Below are 12,277 nucleotides of genomic sequence, written 5' to 3' on the forward strand. Positions count from 1 at the left end.
AAAGTTGGAAGTGAGCAACAAAAGAAACAAAGTACAAGATTTTTTTTAAACAATCGGTTCAGATTCTTGAATGCTGACATATTAGATGACTAAAATAACTGCATGCCCTGCATTGTTCTGTTATATCCCAAGCTGGATACTTTTTCTTCTTTTTTCAATAGTCACCATAATTATAAAATATAAAACTATTCTTTCAGCAATAAAAAAATGAAACATTTATTTTCAGCACTGTATATTTTAAACATAAACTAAAGCATATTATGAACTAACACCATGTCATTTGGTTGATTAATTTTCAAATTTCTGTCATCTAGATGTATACAGGTTTTAAAGTGAACATCCTACATTTGCTGCCTTAGCCACGTTAAAATTGTATTTTGCTTATCAATTCTTTATCTCCTCTAATACAAAACTTCACGTATGTATATAACAAAAACAATCTTTAATGACCTTGCTAAAGCTTTTCTAACATTCTGGAAATTAGTAAAGAGAGACCAACCAGCAATTACATTGGTCTTATAGTACAAAATGTTCCTGTTCCTAAATGACATACAGCCAAGACCCATTTTTAATATATAAGGATAACTTTACAAATGTTCATTTCTAGATTACAAAATCTCTATAGAGCAAAGGGGGGCATTGCCATTTACCATATCAGCAATCAAGATAAACCTCACTGATCATCTTGTGGCAAACAACTGAGCAGCCTACCTACTTGAACTTAGGGGCTGAGCGGATTGGGAGGTAAGCAGGGTCATTGCTAAATTGTTCTCCTCAATCCCAAGAAAATCCTTCACATTGCACACAATATGACTATCCTCTCAGTCACTTTCAGCCTCCCAGGCTCACAAATGCAGTCACTGGACTCAGGATTTTCTTACTCTCCCAACCAATCCCCTTAATCCCTGCCTAAGCACCCACTGCTCAGTTCCGCCTTTTTTTTTTTCCTTTGTCCCATCTGTCAAAGCCCTTAAGTCAACAATTCATGCATGAGACTGTAAATTACATATAACAAAGGATTTACTTTCTCCAATCTTCCAATCTTTAGTGTGATTAAATAGATGTTAGCTACTATTACAGAACTAATCCATCATTCCAATACTCCTAAATTTCTATTTAAAACTTCTTGGACTACATGCAGTAAATATTCCTCAAAACAGCTCTAGAATGTGAAAGCAACTACACTTGGACTAACCAATAGATCAGTAATCTGAGTTGTTTAGTGTTTGTTTTTTTCCAAATGCAGAGTAGGAATGTTATTTCCTTCTTCTCCCACATCCCTTTCTCACGGAAGTTTCTCAGTTCTTATAACAGGAGGGAAGTTTTAAAATTATTGTACCTTTTTAAATAAAAAATTGTTATTTTGTTGCCTATGCTAATGCTCACAGTAAGACTGTGTAAATATTATTTACATTTCAGATGTGGCTTCAAACAGTAAAAAGAGTATTTTATGAAAATATTAGGAGCTGCACAGGTTTCAGGCCACATTTAGACTTTGTAAGAGTAATCTCTTTGTAGTATGAGTTTGGAAAAATTGTGAAGCACGCAGAAATGTGTGCAAAACACAGACATTTGTTATTTTTCAACCACAGGCACACACACAATCATTTTCTCCATTTCAGTGAATAATTTAAAACTTACAGACTTTTGAAAATGCTTAATATAAGCATGATTGTGTTACTAGAAAAAAAGATACACAGATACATCATAAACACTGCCAAGACTAAGCATGTTCTGTCTTAATGCAACAGTGACCTGTTACAGGCTTCTTGGAATGTCATTATTTGGCATTTCTATGCTACAACATGGAGTATGAGAGTTCTGAAAAGCACAGGGGTTATGATGATGGCTGACCAGTGACCAAGAATAGAACCTCTTATAAAATTCTATTTACTTTGCTCTTAAATATCTCAAGGTTCAGAGGCTTAGTCCTTTAAAACACATTTCCAACTTTTTTAGTATTTCAAATTACTTGTTTCCTACAACACTTATGTAAAGTGGGAATTCTGAATAACTTAAATACTAGCAACAAGAAACCACTTTCTTTCTGCTCTTCCAATCTGCAAATTCCTGCTGGTAACATGCATTACTTTTGCATCTTCTTTACAAGAGTGTTTAAAGCTGCAGAGCAGGGAAGAAGTCCATCCATGTACAAATCTTCAGTAAAATGTTTCAAACTTCTTCCCTGAAGAACGTTTCAATACATCTTTAGATACCTGAGTATTTTCTGTGAAACAAACTAGCTAAATTTCATCAACATTCTTTGTAATCCTAAAACATCTCCTCTCCATCTTTTTCTATTTGTAAAGATTTATCAGTTGCCTCCATTACAGGGAGCTTAATTTGATAAGCTGTTTTAGTTTTCCCTTGATGTAAGCCATATATCCAGCAAGCACAAACATTCCTTATCATAAAGCCTAGTTACTGTGACCTATTTGAAAAAATATTATTTGTTCTTCTGAATGCAGAACTCAAACACTTTTTCAATGAAAGACATTTCTCCAGTCTAAACACTTTTAAAGAAAACATGAAAATAATAAATATAATTTTATACTACACTGTTCCTGGTCATCAAAAACTAAGCTAAGTCTAAAAATTACTAGGTTTTTTTACAGTGTTCTATGCTTTAGATAAGTTACCTACAGGCACTTTCAAATTCACTGTATTCAGTCAGTGAGTACACTTGACAACAACTAGTCTTGTTTTTGCTGAAGAAACCAAAAGACTTAAAATCCTTAAACTTAAATTTTTGTTCTTAACTCTACACCGACAAGTCACAACACTTGTAATTTGAAGCCTATAACCTGACCAGAACACACATTACAGGCAATAATTAAAGCAAGTGGTGTACCATATAACTCACTAAAGGTTAATTCAACTCTGTTGATTCTAATAGTTCATGACAGCAGGTTGGATTTATTTCAGAAGTGTAAGAGTTGGATCTAAGGTTTATGGTCATCTCCTAGCCACTGGCATCAAAGTCAAACGTACCATTTTGCATTTGGCAGGCAGCCAGCTGCCAGGAAGTGTGGGCAGGGTAAGACAGGCATTGAGGGGAAGGCTCACGGGCAGCTAAGTGAAGGAATCTTGTCTGTTTGGATACTGCTCTAAAGAGGAAAAGGCAGACTGCCAGAAGGGTAGACTTTCAGCTCTGATGCCAAGTACATTTGTTCACACTGTTAGTTCAAATAAGTTATTAGCAATACATACTGACACTCTAGTACCTTTTAAAAATATGATATATCGCCCTATGAAAGGCTAGTGTATTTCTTACCGCAGCTCCTAATGACTAGTCATGACCTGTTTTCCCATTAGAAGACAAGGACTTGCCTGAAAATGATCCAGAAATTGTTTAACCACCCTCTCCAAACCAACAAAAATCTGCCAAACAAAGAAAAGCCTTACATGCGTTTCACTTCAATGGCTTCTTGAAGACAATTCTGGGCTAACAATGCTCTTATAAGGGTGTCATAAAAATTATACTGAAACTCATCCTTCCCTTTTGTTTTCATGAAAATATCGTAGGCCTCTAAAGAAGAAAAAGAAAGTCAAAAAGAAATGTCAGATTGCGATAATGTTGATCACAGAAAGAAATCACATTGCAAAAGGTCCATCTTAAATCTATTTATCCTTTGCTTACATCTTTAAGCCCAAAGCTGCTGATCACAGTTTGTTCAAAACTGCTTGTATACAACAATCGACACATACTTCCACAGAAGAATAAGTTTGCTACTGCTCTTTCTTTACACGTGGCTGTTGCTTCAATACCAACATAGCTGGTTAGAAGGGGAAGACTTGGGATTTTTAAAGCAACACCTAATTCTGGGGTATATAGTTACAGCATCTGGTACGTGATCACAACAGCATTTAACAAATAATATAGGAGGTGACTCCAATATGGGGAGATCAAATTATTTGGCTACGACAAGATTTATACAAAACATACAATTTACAAATATACAGATATTTAACAAGTAAACTACACTGCATTTGTTTGACTGATTAACAGTTTTATTTCATGCATTCACAATAACTGTCAGTGTATGAAAAGATGTTACCAAAAAGGGGGAAAAAAATGATAAGCACACTTTTCAGTCATTTATTTTTCTGAAACAAGATTATACAGCTATAAACATGCAGCTAAAACTGCCATCCACACTGTAACATACACTAGAAAGCTGTGTTAAGAACCATAAATGTTCTTTTATGTCTAAACTGAGACTGCATGTTTCATTTAATGATTCATAAAATAATCCATTTGCTAATTCAAATCACAGTCACAACAACATTTACAATTTAGTCCAGAAATAGCTGGACTATCACTACAAATTTCACAGCTACGCATCAAGTTTTTTCTTATACTTTGAAAGTAAAGATGAGGGCAACTCATTTTAATCTTACTGACACAAGAAGCATCACACTAACCACAGTTATTTGTGTGTTGTGGACTTTTAACCAAAGCTGTTGGTATGCCTTTTGGTTTGAATCCTAAACTTCTTCAACCAAAGATTATACATAAAAACTTCCTGAAATGTAAGCACAGAAATGACTATACGTAAAATTTGTTATTTACATAGCACCAAGTTAATAGAATTAACATGGCTATTCACGATCTACTTGGATGCTTGGAACTACATTAAAAATATATATGAATGGAGATAAAGGATAAGAATATCACAGGAAAAATTAAATTCACTTCTGTGCATGTGAGTTTCACGTACACCAGAGAGACATAAGAGTATGACTCATAACAGTATTGGCATTACAATAGTGATTGCACTGTCGACCAAAAGACCAATGAAACAACAACAGGATCACACAGGAAAGGTCTTTAAATCCTTCATCACTTTTACTTGTAGGTCTGAAGTTAAGCTCGGCCTGCAGCAATGTGCTGAACTTTCTTGCCTGCTCAGATGCTGATCACCAGCATTCATAGACTCTTTACATTTAAATTCAGAGAGAAAGACTTTTTTTCTTTCTGTGGTTCTGAAATCTGAGGTACCAGCAGACCAGCAATCACATTCAACAGTATCAATAAACCTTTGGCTGGTATCATGTGCTACAAATGCAACTAATGATTTACAAAAATGTAGCTGACTGGTGATAGGTTTGTTCTTTCTGCTCATAAATGCCTGTTTAAATTCTATTTTTTCAAGGCAAAAAATTCCTTATGTTTAGAGACTCCTACAAAAGCTCTGCTGTCTTCAGACTGAACTACGATTTCACTCTGTGTTTAAGAATTGCTTTGTACTGGTTGGGTACAGAAATGGACTTGCTACATGAATGTAAAGCACATCATACCATTAATTATCACAGTCCTTAAAATGCAAGATCTCTTTCTACAAGGAAATGTATTTAATTTTTTTTTTAATGACTTGTTCAATGAAGAACTAAAATAATCTTTGTGTCAGTTTTGTTTTCCTCTTCTAGGATGTTTTACTGTGTATGTTAGTCTGAACCTCAGAATGACTATACTATTTAGATTATTTTCTTAACTTTATTTTGCATCAGTGCAAGTAGCATGTTTGAAGTATTATCAGCTTATGTCTTCTTCAGGTGGAATCTAAAATTACTAAAGTATATTAGCATTCAAAAGAGAAATTTCTTGGTTTTAAAATAATATTCTGTTATACTAGCTGTTTCAAGTAGAAAGATTTGTTAGAAAAGTGACAACTTGCCAAGAAAGTCTCAGCTCTCAAAACAGTCAAATCTGTTTCAGAAATTGTGACTGCTTGGGATATGTATTCTCTCACTGAGAAATCAATATAAAAATGAAAATATGACTTTGCATAAATCAAAAACTCCAGAGAATAGACTACCAAAACACATGTCAGAGTTGGTAAGTTCATGAAATAGTTACATAACTAGATTGAGTTAATCTTTTTCCCATCAAAAAGCTGCTCTATTACATTCACACCAAAATTACATGACACTGTTATATAAAAAAAAGCAACAGCTTAGTCTTTTTAGGTTTTCTTTAAGGCCAAGATAATGGTTTCCAAGAAGAGAAGAACTGTTTTCCAACACTGTCTTTTTTTTTCCTTCCTTCCCAATAGCTCTAGACTAACTCCTCTCAAATACTGCATCTTTAAGTAAAAGAAGATGCAGAAAGGGTTTACAGATAAATTCAATATCCAGTGTCATCACAGACTGTGATTTTATATTTTTGTTTTAAACTAGTCTTCTTGCAAAGTCCAAGGCATATTTAGTTTCCTCCTGCTCTCAACCTGATTTAGGACACCAAAGGCACAGGACATTTTTCTAGTGATAGTGTTTTAAAGTACATTTCATTAATTTTGCCTGATTTTAAGTGAAAATGTTTCTGCATTTCTCATTTACTTATGATTCCCAAAATTTACCAACAAGCAGAATCTCCTGAAAACATTAACTTTATTTGTGCCATAACACTCATGATTCTTAATGTGATATTGCACTTGCTATATACAGAATGTCTTGACTCAATTTCAGACTCCTAATCTATACAGACTGAATATTTAGACTGAATAACTCTATGGAGTGATTTTATTCACAACTTAAGTTAAATGTGTCAATGACTGATATATTCTCCTTTTAAAAACTCAAAGCTTAAAAATCTGTGTGTCCAACCTGTAAAATATACTGATTACACTCAGAGAATTACGAGGTGTCTTGCTTTATAAATTTTCCTCATTCAGCAAAATTAAATTCTTTAAACCTACTGAATTCTATTTTCTAAACCACTTTCAAGTGAGGTACCTAGTTACTGTAGTACAGATGAAGAAAATACGGATTCCCAGAATATTCAAATGCTCTGCTCCTTGGTAAATACTAGAAATAGACTGATTTGGAGCCAGGCTCTTCTCAGGGGTGCTGAGCAGAAGGACAAGAGGAAACAGGTAGAAATTGATGCACAGGAAGTTCCACCTGAACATAAGGAAGAACTCTTTTACTGTGCAGGTGACCCAGCACTGGAACGGATTGGCCAGAGAGGTTGTGGAGTCGCTCCCACCGGAAATATTCAAGAATCCTGCGCCATGTGCTCTAGAATGACCAAGCTTGAGCAGGGAAGTTGGACCATACAACCCACTGTGGTCCCTTCTGACCCATTCTGTGATTGATTCTAATCCTGCTTTGTAAGGTCCAGTAAAGTTATTTCTAACTCTGTCCCCCTGCTCAGGATGAGATGGATACGAATGGATTTCCAGTGATTAAACACAGACTAAACCAAAGGAACTGCACTGAAGCACACTCCTCTCTTCTATACAAAAGTCAAACATAAATGAGTAAATCAATTCTGTTTTTATTGGAGACAGGGAAGCTTGCACCAAAGAGCGCTGCAGTTAATTGAAACCTTAAAATGGATGTGGAAGGGGAAGAAAATCCAGTGGATTTCAGTTTACCTTTTGCTTTATTTTTTCTGCAAAGCATCCTTATTTTTCTTTCTTCCTCAATAGTAGCACTTAAACTTCTGGTATCTTCATGCCTAACCTTTAAAAGATACAAACATTTAAGTTAATGCTATCTGTTTAATGTTGTTTTTTATGAGAAGAAATACATTCAAAAGTGATGTTAACCAGGAAAGTTAAACTCCAATTACCTTAGGTACCTCAAATGGAACAACCTGGCCATTTTTCTCAAATATATCAGCAAGTAAAGTTAGCGTTTTCTCACGAGGAACAATATTTTCTTCTTGAATTTTAGTCCAAACAGCTTCAGCCTTCCCCCAGTCATCATTGTTCTCTGAAACAAGATTAAAATCTTCAAATAAAAGCAATTGAGAATGTACATACTTATCTAAAGTGATTCAAAAAAGGTGCCTCTGGAAAATAATTAATCAATTAGTCACATACTTCTGCTTCATATGATCAGCAATTTGAAAAGTTCTGAACTACTTTAATACATAGAGGATGCTAGAAGATGTAAATAGAAAAAAACCCCAAAGATTACATGAATTTTCAGATGAACGAGCAATTAGCTAGAAAGTATTACAGAAGTGATCCTCCCCACTCATCAGTTCTATTGTTCTTGATTGTTAATTGAAATTTATATATGCATCACTGTACGTAACTGCAAGTAAATAGAAAGCTGGACTTCAAGCAAACAGTTAACTACTATTTGACTACCTAAGCAGGTGCTCTCATGTTGCCTTTACGTTTTCTAGCTTTGTAGTCACCAGTTGTGAAGCATTTTTGACTATCAGACACTACTGATCTACATCCTGGTAAAACTAAGCTCTCTAAAGCAGAAATGTCCTTCCCAGTGAGCTGCCTTGGCATTTTATTTAAATCAGATTTAATTCTCCTGCTATACATGCAAATTTCGTAAATTCTTCACTGTTGCTTCTGCCACAGTTTTGAGTTCCACAACTGTAAGAGATCCCAGCAACTGGAGCAAATTCAGCCATGGAGACAGACATGATCCTTGTGGGTCCCTTCCAGCTCAGGATATTCTGTGCTTCTGTGGGGCTGGAGTAGATCAGCAAGAAGAGGAAGTCAAAGAAGATGAGTTCTGGGCAGCCTGGAGAAAATAGGCTAACAGGGAATGCAATTGCTGCCTTCAATTACCTAACTAACAGCTACAGAGAAGAGTGAGTCAATCTCTCCTTGCAAGTGCACAGTAAAGGATGACAGGTGATGGTTAAAAGCTGCGGCAATGGAATATCTGAGAATGATCCAACCCTGGAACAGATTGTCCAGAGAGGCTGTTTGATTTCCACCATTAGAGGCACTCAGAACTTTACTAAATAAGGCCATGATGTGATCTGACTTTGGAGCTGTCCTAGCTCCAGGAAATGGCCAAGCTAAAAATTCCTGAGGTTCTCTCCAGCACAAATTATTCTGTGATTCTAAAAAATCAAATGCCTTGTTTTCAACATTTTTGATCACTGCTTGGACTGGATGGTAGGTTCTTTTTTTATATGCCTAAAATAGATCTGAAGTTATGGCTTAGGTACACAATGACGGCTCTACTATACTTGTGCACGGGGCAGCTTTGATAGGTAATCTAAAATGGTTGAAAGCAGGATTGTGAATGGGTTTTGTCTTTCGTGGTGACAGAAACCTACAAATGTTTTCCACTTCTTTGAATAGATGGAATTGGTTCTGTCTTCTGAAAGAAGACTGAAGATTTTGCATGACAGAATTTGATAAACTGTATCTTCTTAGATTCTCTTCCTAGCAGGCACACTGTCAGACTTAGTCACTGCCAGAGGTGAACAGGATGAGCAGAGAAATAGGAAGGCTCCCTCCCTGTTGAGACAAGATTGATTTTCAGGCCTACTTGATTTTTGATGGTGAACCAGTATGTGCAAAGCCAGAATTAGGTAATGCGACAGTTTCATCTGAAGCTTTCCAAGGCTTCAGGAAATGAAAGGCAGGAAAATTCTCAAGGGGTCTCTGGTCACTTTTTCTGTGGAAGTACTCATCTCTCTAGCTTGAGCTTAGTGCAGTGGGGAAGAGGTCTCTTTCATTACCATATAGAAAGAAAAAAGACAGTTCGAGTAGTATTTTATTTAGCATTACAGCATCACTAGTCTTAGTCAACCCAAAACATACATGAGGAACAGCCTAAAATTAGTTCAAGCTCAAAAGAAAGCTTTCCCGTCACCAAATATATCAAGTTGCTATAATGGCTCATTAATACATATATACACATATATTACCCAAGTACATAGCAATCACTATAAAGCTTTATGTCCTGATTTACTATTTAGTGCTCCATATCCAATTTTAAAACAATACATTTTTTCAAGACTTTAAAATAAGTAAAGGTTTCAAAAATTTTATTATGATACACTGAATAACAAAAAGAGCACAGACTGAAAAATACAGAAAAGAGGAATGAAAACCACTACAGACACATTGTATGTGTCTATAATACAGCAATGAACTTTCAGTTTTAAAAACTGTTCCATTACTATAAATGATGCAAAAGTTAGGTTGTGGCTGGTGAAGAACTGGTAAATAAAATAAATATATGCACCTTTCTGAATCAGGAGACCTCAGATTTTTATTAGCTATGAAGAGAACATATGAGTAGGTTTTCTTCTTTAAGCATATTGAGAAGCAAAACAGAATTAACTTTCAAATTACAACACAAGACAATAGCACGGATTGGAAGACTTGTACTATATAAGTGCTACATAAGTGTTCAGGTCTGCAGGTAAAAACAAAAACCTGACCTCCCCTCACTTGCAAGATGCCTCAGAAATGGCACCCAGGCTAATTGCATATCAATATATAACTTCTACCCAAGGTTAATTCCTATCCCCATCCACAAAAGAAAACAGATTACAACACGAAAGAGATCTCAAGCTCACTTACCACACAGTTCAAGCAGGTAGTAGTACATCTCATCTCGATCACATTCAAATAGATTTTGAGTTAATTCTACCAAATGCTCCAAAGTTTCCATCTTTCAAAAGAAAGAAGGAAGAACATAGTTATACCTCAGCCAAACAATTATTTTTCTATGTGCACAAACAGAAATACATAGATAGCATGTGTGCATTCAGCTAAAATAATATTTCTGTTTAAGTACACACCAGCATTTACACCAAACATTAAGTTCACCTCATCAGCCTGTCACATGTCCTTTCACAAACATAAAAGTCAAGCGAGGAAATATTTCAAAACAATTTTTCCTGGAATATAATGACAGTTCCACAGAACACATCATATGAGTCACATACCTGATTATTTGATATACACTTTTTTGCAAACCACTGCAATCTTCCGGAGTGTGCTCTCAAGCCAGGAGTCTGTAAGATATTTCCACAAGAAGAAACACATTACTTCACATAGAACATTCTAAGGAAAAGTAAACATAATACATGTATTCATAATAAAAGTTCATGGCTTTTGTTTGAACTCCATTTGGTACAGACTACCACATTGTACCTTCTTGGCACCACTGAGAAGTAGTTCTTCCACTTAAATAAACTCTTAAAAAAAGACAGGAAAAGTCAAAATTCTTAAAGAAACATGTTACAAGCACCCCAGGACTCATGTCCAACATATATAAAACAAGTTAGAGAAAAAAAAAGTGTGCAAAGCATCCATCATTTTTACATCTTACCCTTTCCTCCCACAGAGTACATGGATTTATTTGCTTTAAACTACCTTGTTTTAGCAAAGGATCATTTACAGAGAGGACTTGGCTTTCATTTCAGGTGTCTAGATTCACATTAATATAGCTCAAAGTAATTCCAAGGAAATTTCTGTTCACCCCTACAGAGAAACATGTTTTGACTCTTGAAGGCTTTTAGCTTGCTTTTAGCTTTTATTGTAAGAAATCTCTACTGTTTAAATGTGAAGTGCAACTTCCAAAATTTTAATGCTACTTTGCATAGAAGCAGCAATTTGAACAAAAAGCTCTGAGAAATATTAAGTCTTAGTTCAAAAACAGTGGAAACATTACCATTGAAAAAGTCAATTTACCAACACCCTTAAATACAAATAATTTCCTTTTCCCATATTCTCCAACTGCAGAATTATTACCATTGCATCTTTCTGAAATAATTCAGCATACACCAGAAAACCAGCATACAAAACTTCAATCAAAACTGTTAAAATTTGCTAAATACACAGGAAACAGTGTTCTGCAGGGTAAATCTTAGGCCATATAATCCTACCAATCACCCAAACCATTTTATGCAGTCATTGTAAGGTTTTGCAAAAAATAGGACACTAACTCCACAGATCCTCAACATGGAGCATCTCTATGAGTTTAGCTGTACTAAAAAATAGTCTCCACCCAAGAGGTTACAGAAAAATACTAGCTTCTCAAGTATTTAAAAGTGGTATATATAAACACAGTTTTGCTTTCCAGGTACATGCTTTTATCCCAATTAATTGTTTGTTCAGTTTTGTCCTCCCTACAGTTATTTATATTTATAGGTACCTGTTCAGTGTTTTGTAAGAGATACAAGCAGTTTCACATAAAATATGCTTAAAACTAAGTAAAGAATTAACATCTTACACAACAGGCTCTTGATACACAACAGGCTCTTGAAAATGAAAAAGAAAAAAGTATGTTGCCTGCATTTGTAGCTAATCCTCTTTAGGACATGGTAAAATTCAAATGCTGAATTCACTTACAACTTCCAATATCACTGCTGATCCGAATGCCAATGAACTCAACAGCTCCAAACCTACAAACTTTTTATAGTAAATCCTTTTCTGTTCAGAAATGATTGATGTGTCTGTCACTACAAGGACAGCTGAGTTATACAACAGATATCCTTGTGTTTCATTTTGAAATTGAGAAGTGTTTTCACATACTGCAGGTCTCAATCATC

General features: G+C 35.2%; 1 protein-coding gene across 1 annotated transcript in view; it reads right to left on the bottom strand.

Moving 5' to 3' along the window:
* The window catches only part of LRPPRC (leucine rich pentatricopeptide repeat containing), a 76,857-nt gene that overhangs the window by 15,567 nt on the left and 49,013 nt on the right, over positions 1–12,277 (bottom strand). Inside the window, exons 25-29 of the mRNA XM_008932906.3 lie at positions 10,670–10,738; positions 10,302–10,392; positions 7,577–7,719; positions 7,380–7,467; positions 3,406–3,529 (exon numbers count right to left, since the gene is read on the bottom strand). Coding sequence (XP_008931154.1) covers positions 3,406–3,529; positions 7,380–7,467; positions 7,577–7,719; positions 10,302–10,392; positions 10,670–10,738 — 515 coding nt within the window. The remainder of the gene's footprint in view (positions 1–3,405; positions 3,530–7,379; positions 7,468–7,576; positions 7,720–10,301; positions 10,393–10,669; positions 10,739–12,277) is intronic.

This window comes from Manacus vitellinus, unplaced genomic scaffold (genome assembly GCF_001715985.3).
Source record: "Manacus vitellinus isolate BGI_N305 unplaced genomic scaffold, ASM171598v3 scaffold_8_pilon, whole genome shotgun sequence".
Lineage (NCBI taxonomy): Eukaryota > Metazoa > Chordata > Aves > Passeriformes > Pipridae > Manacus > Manacus vitellinus.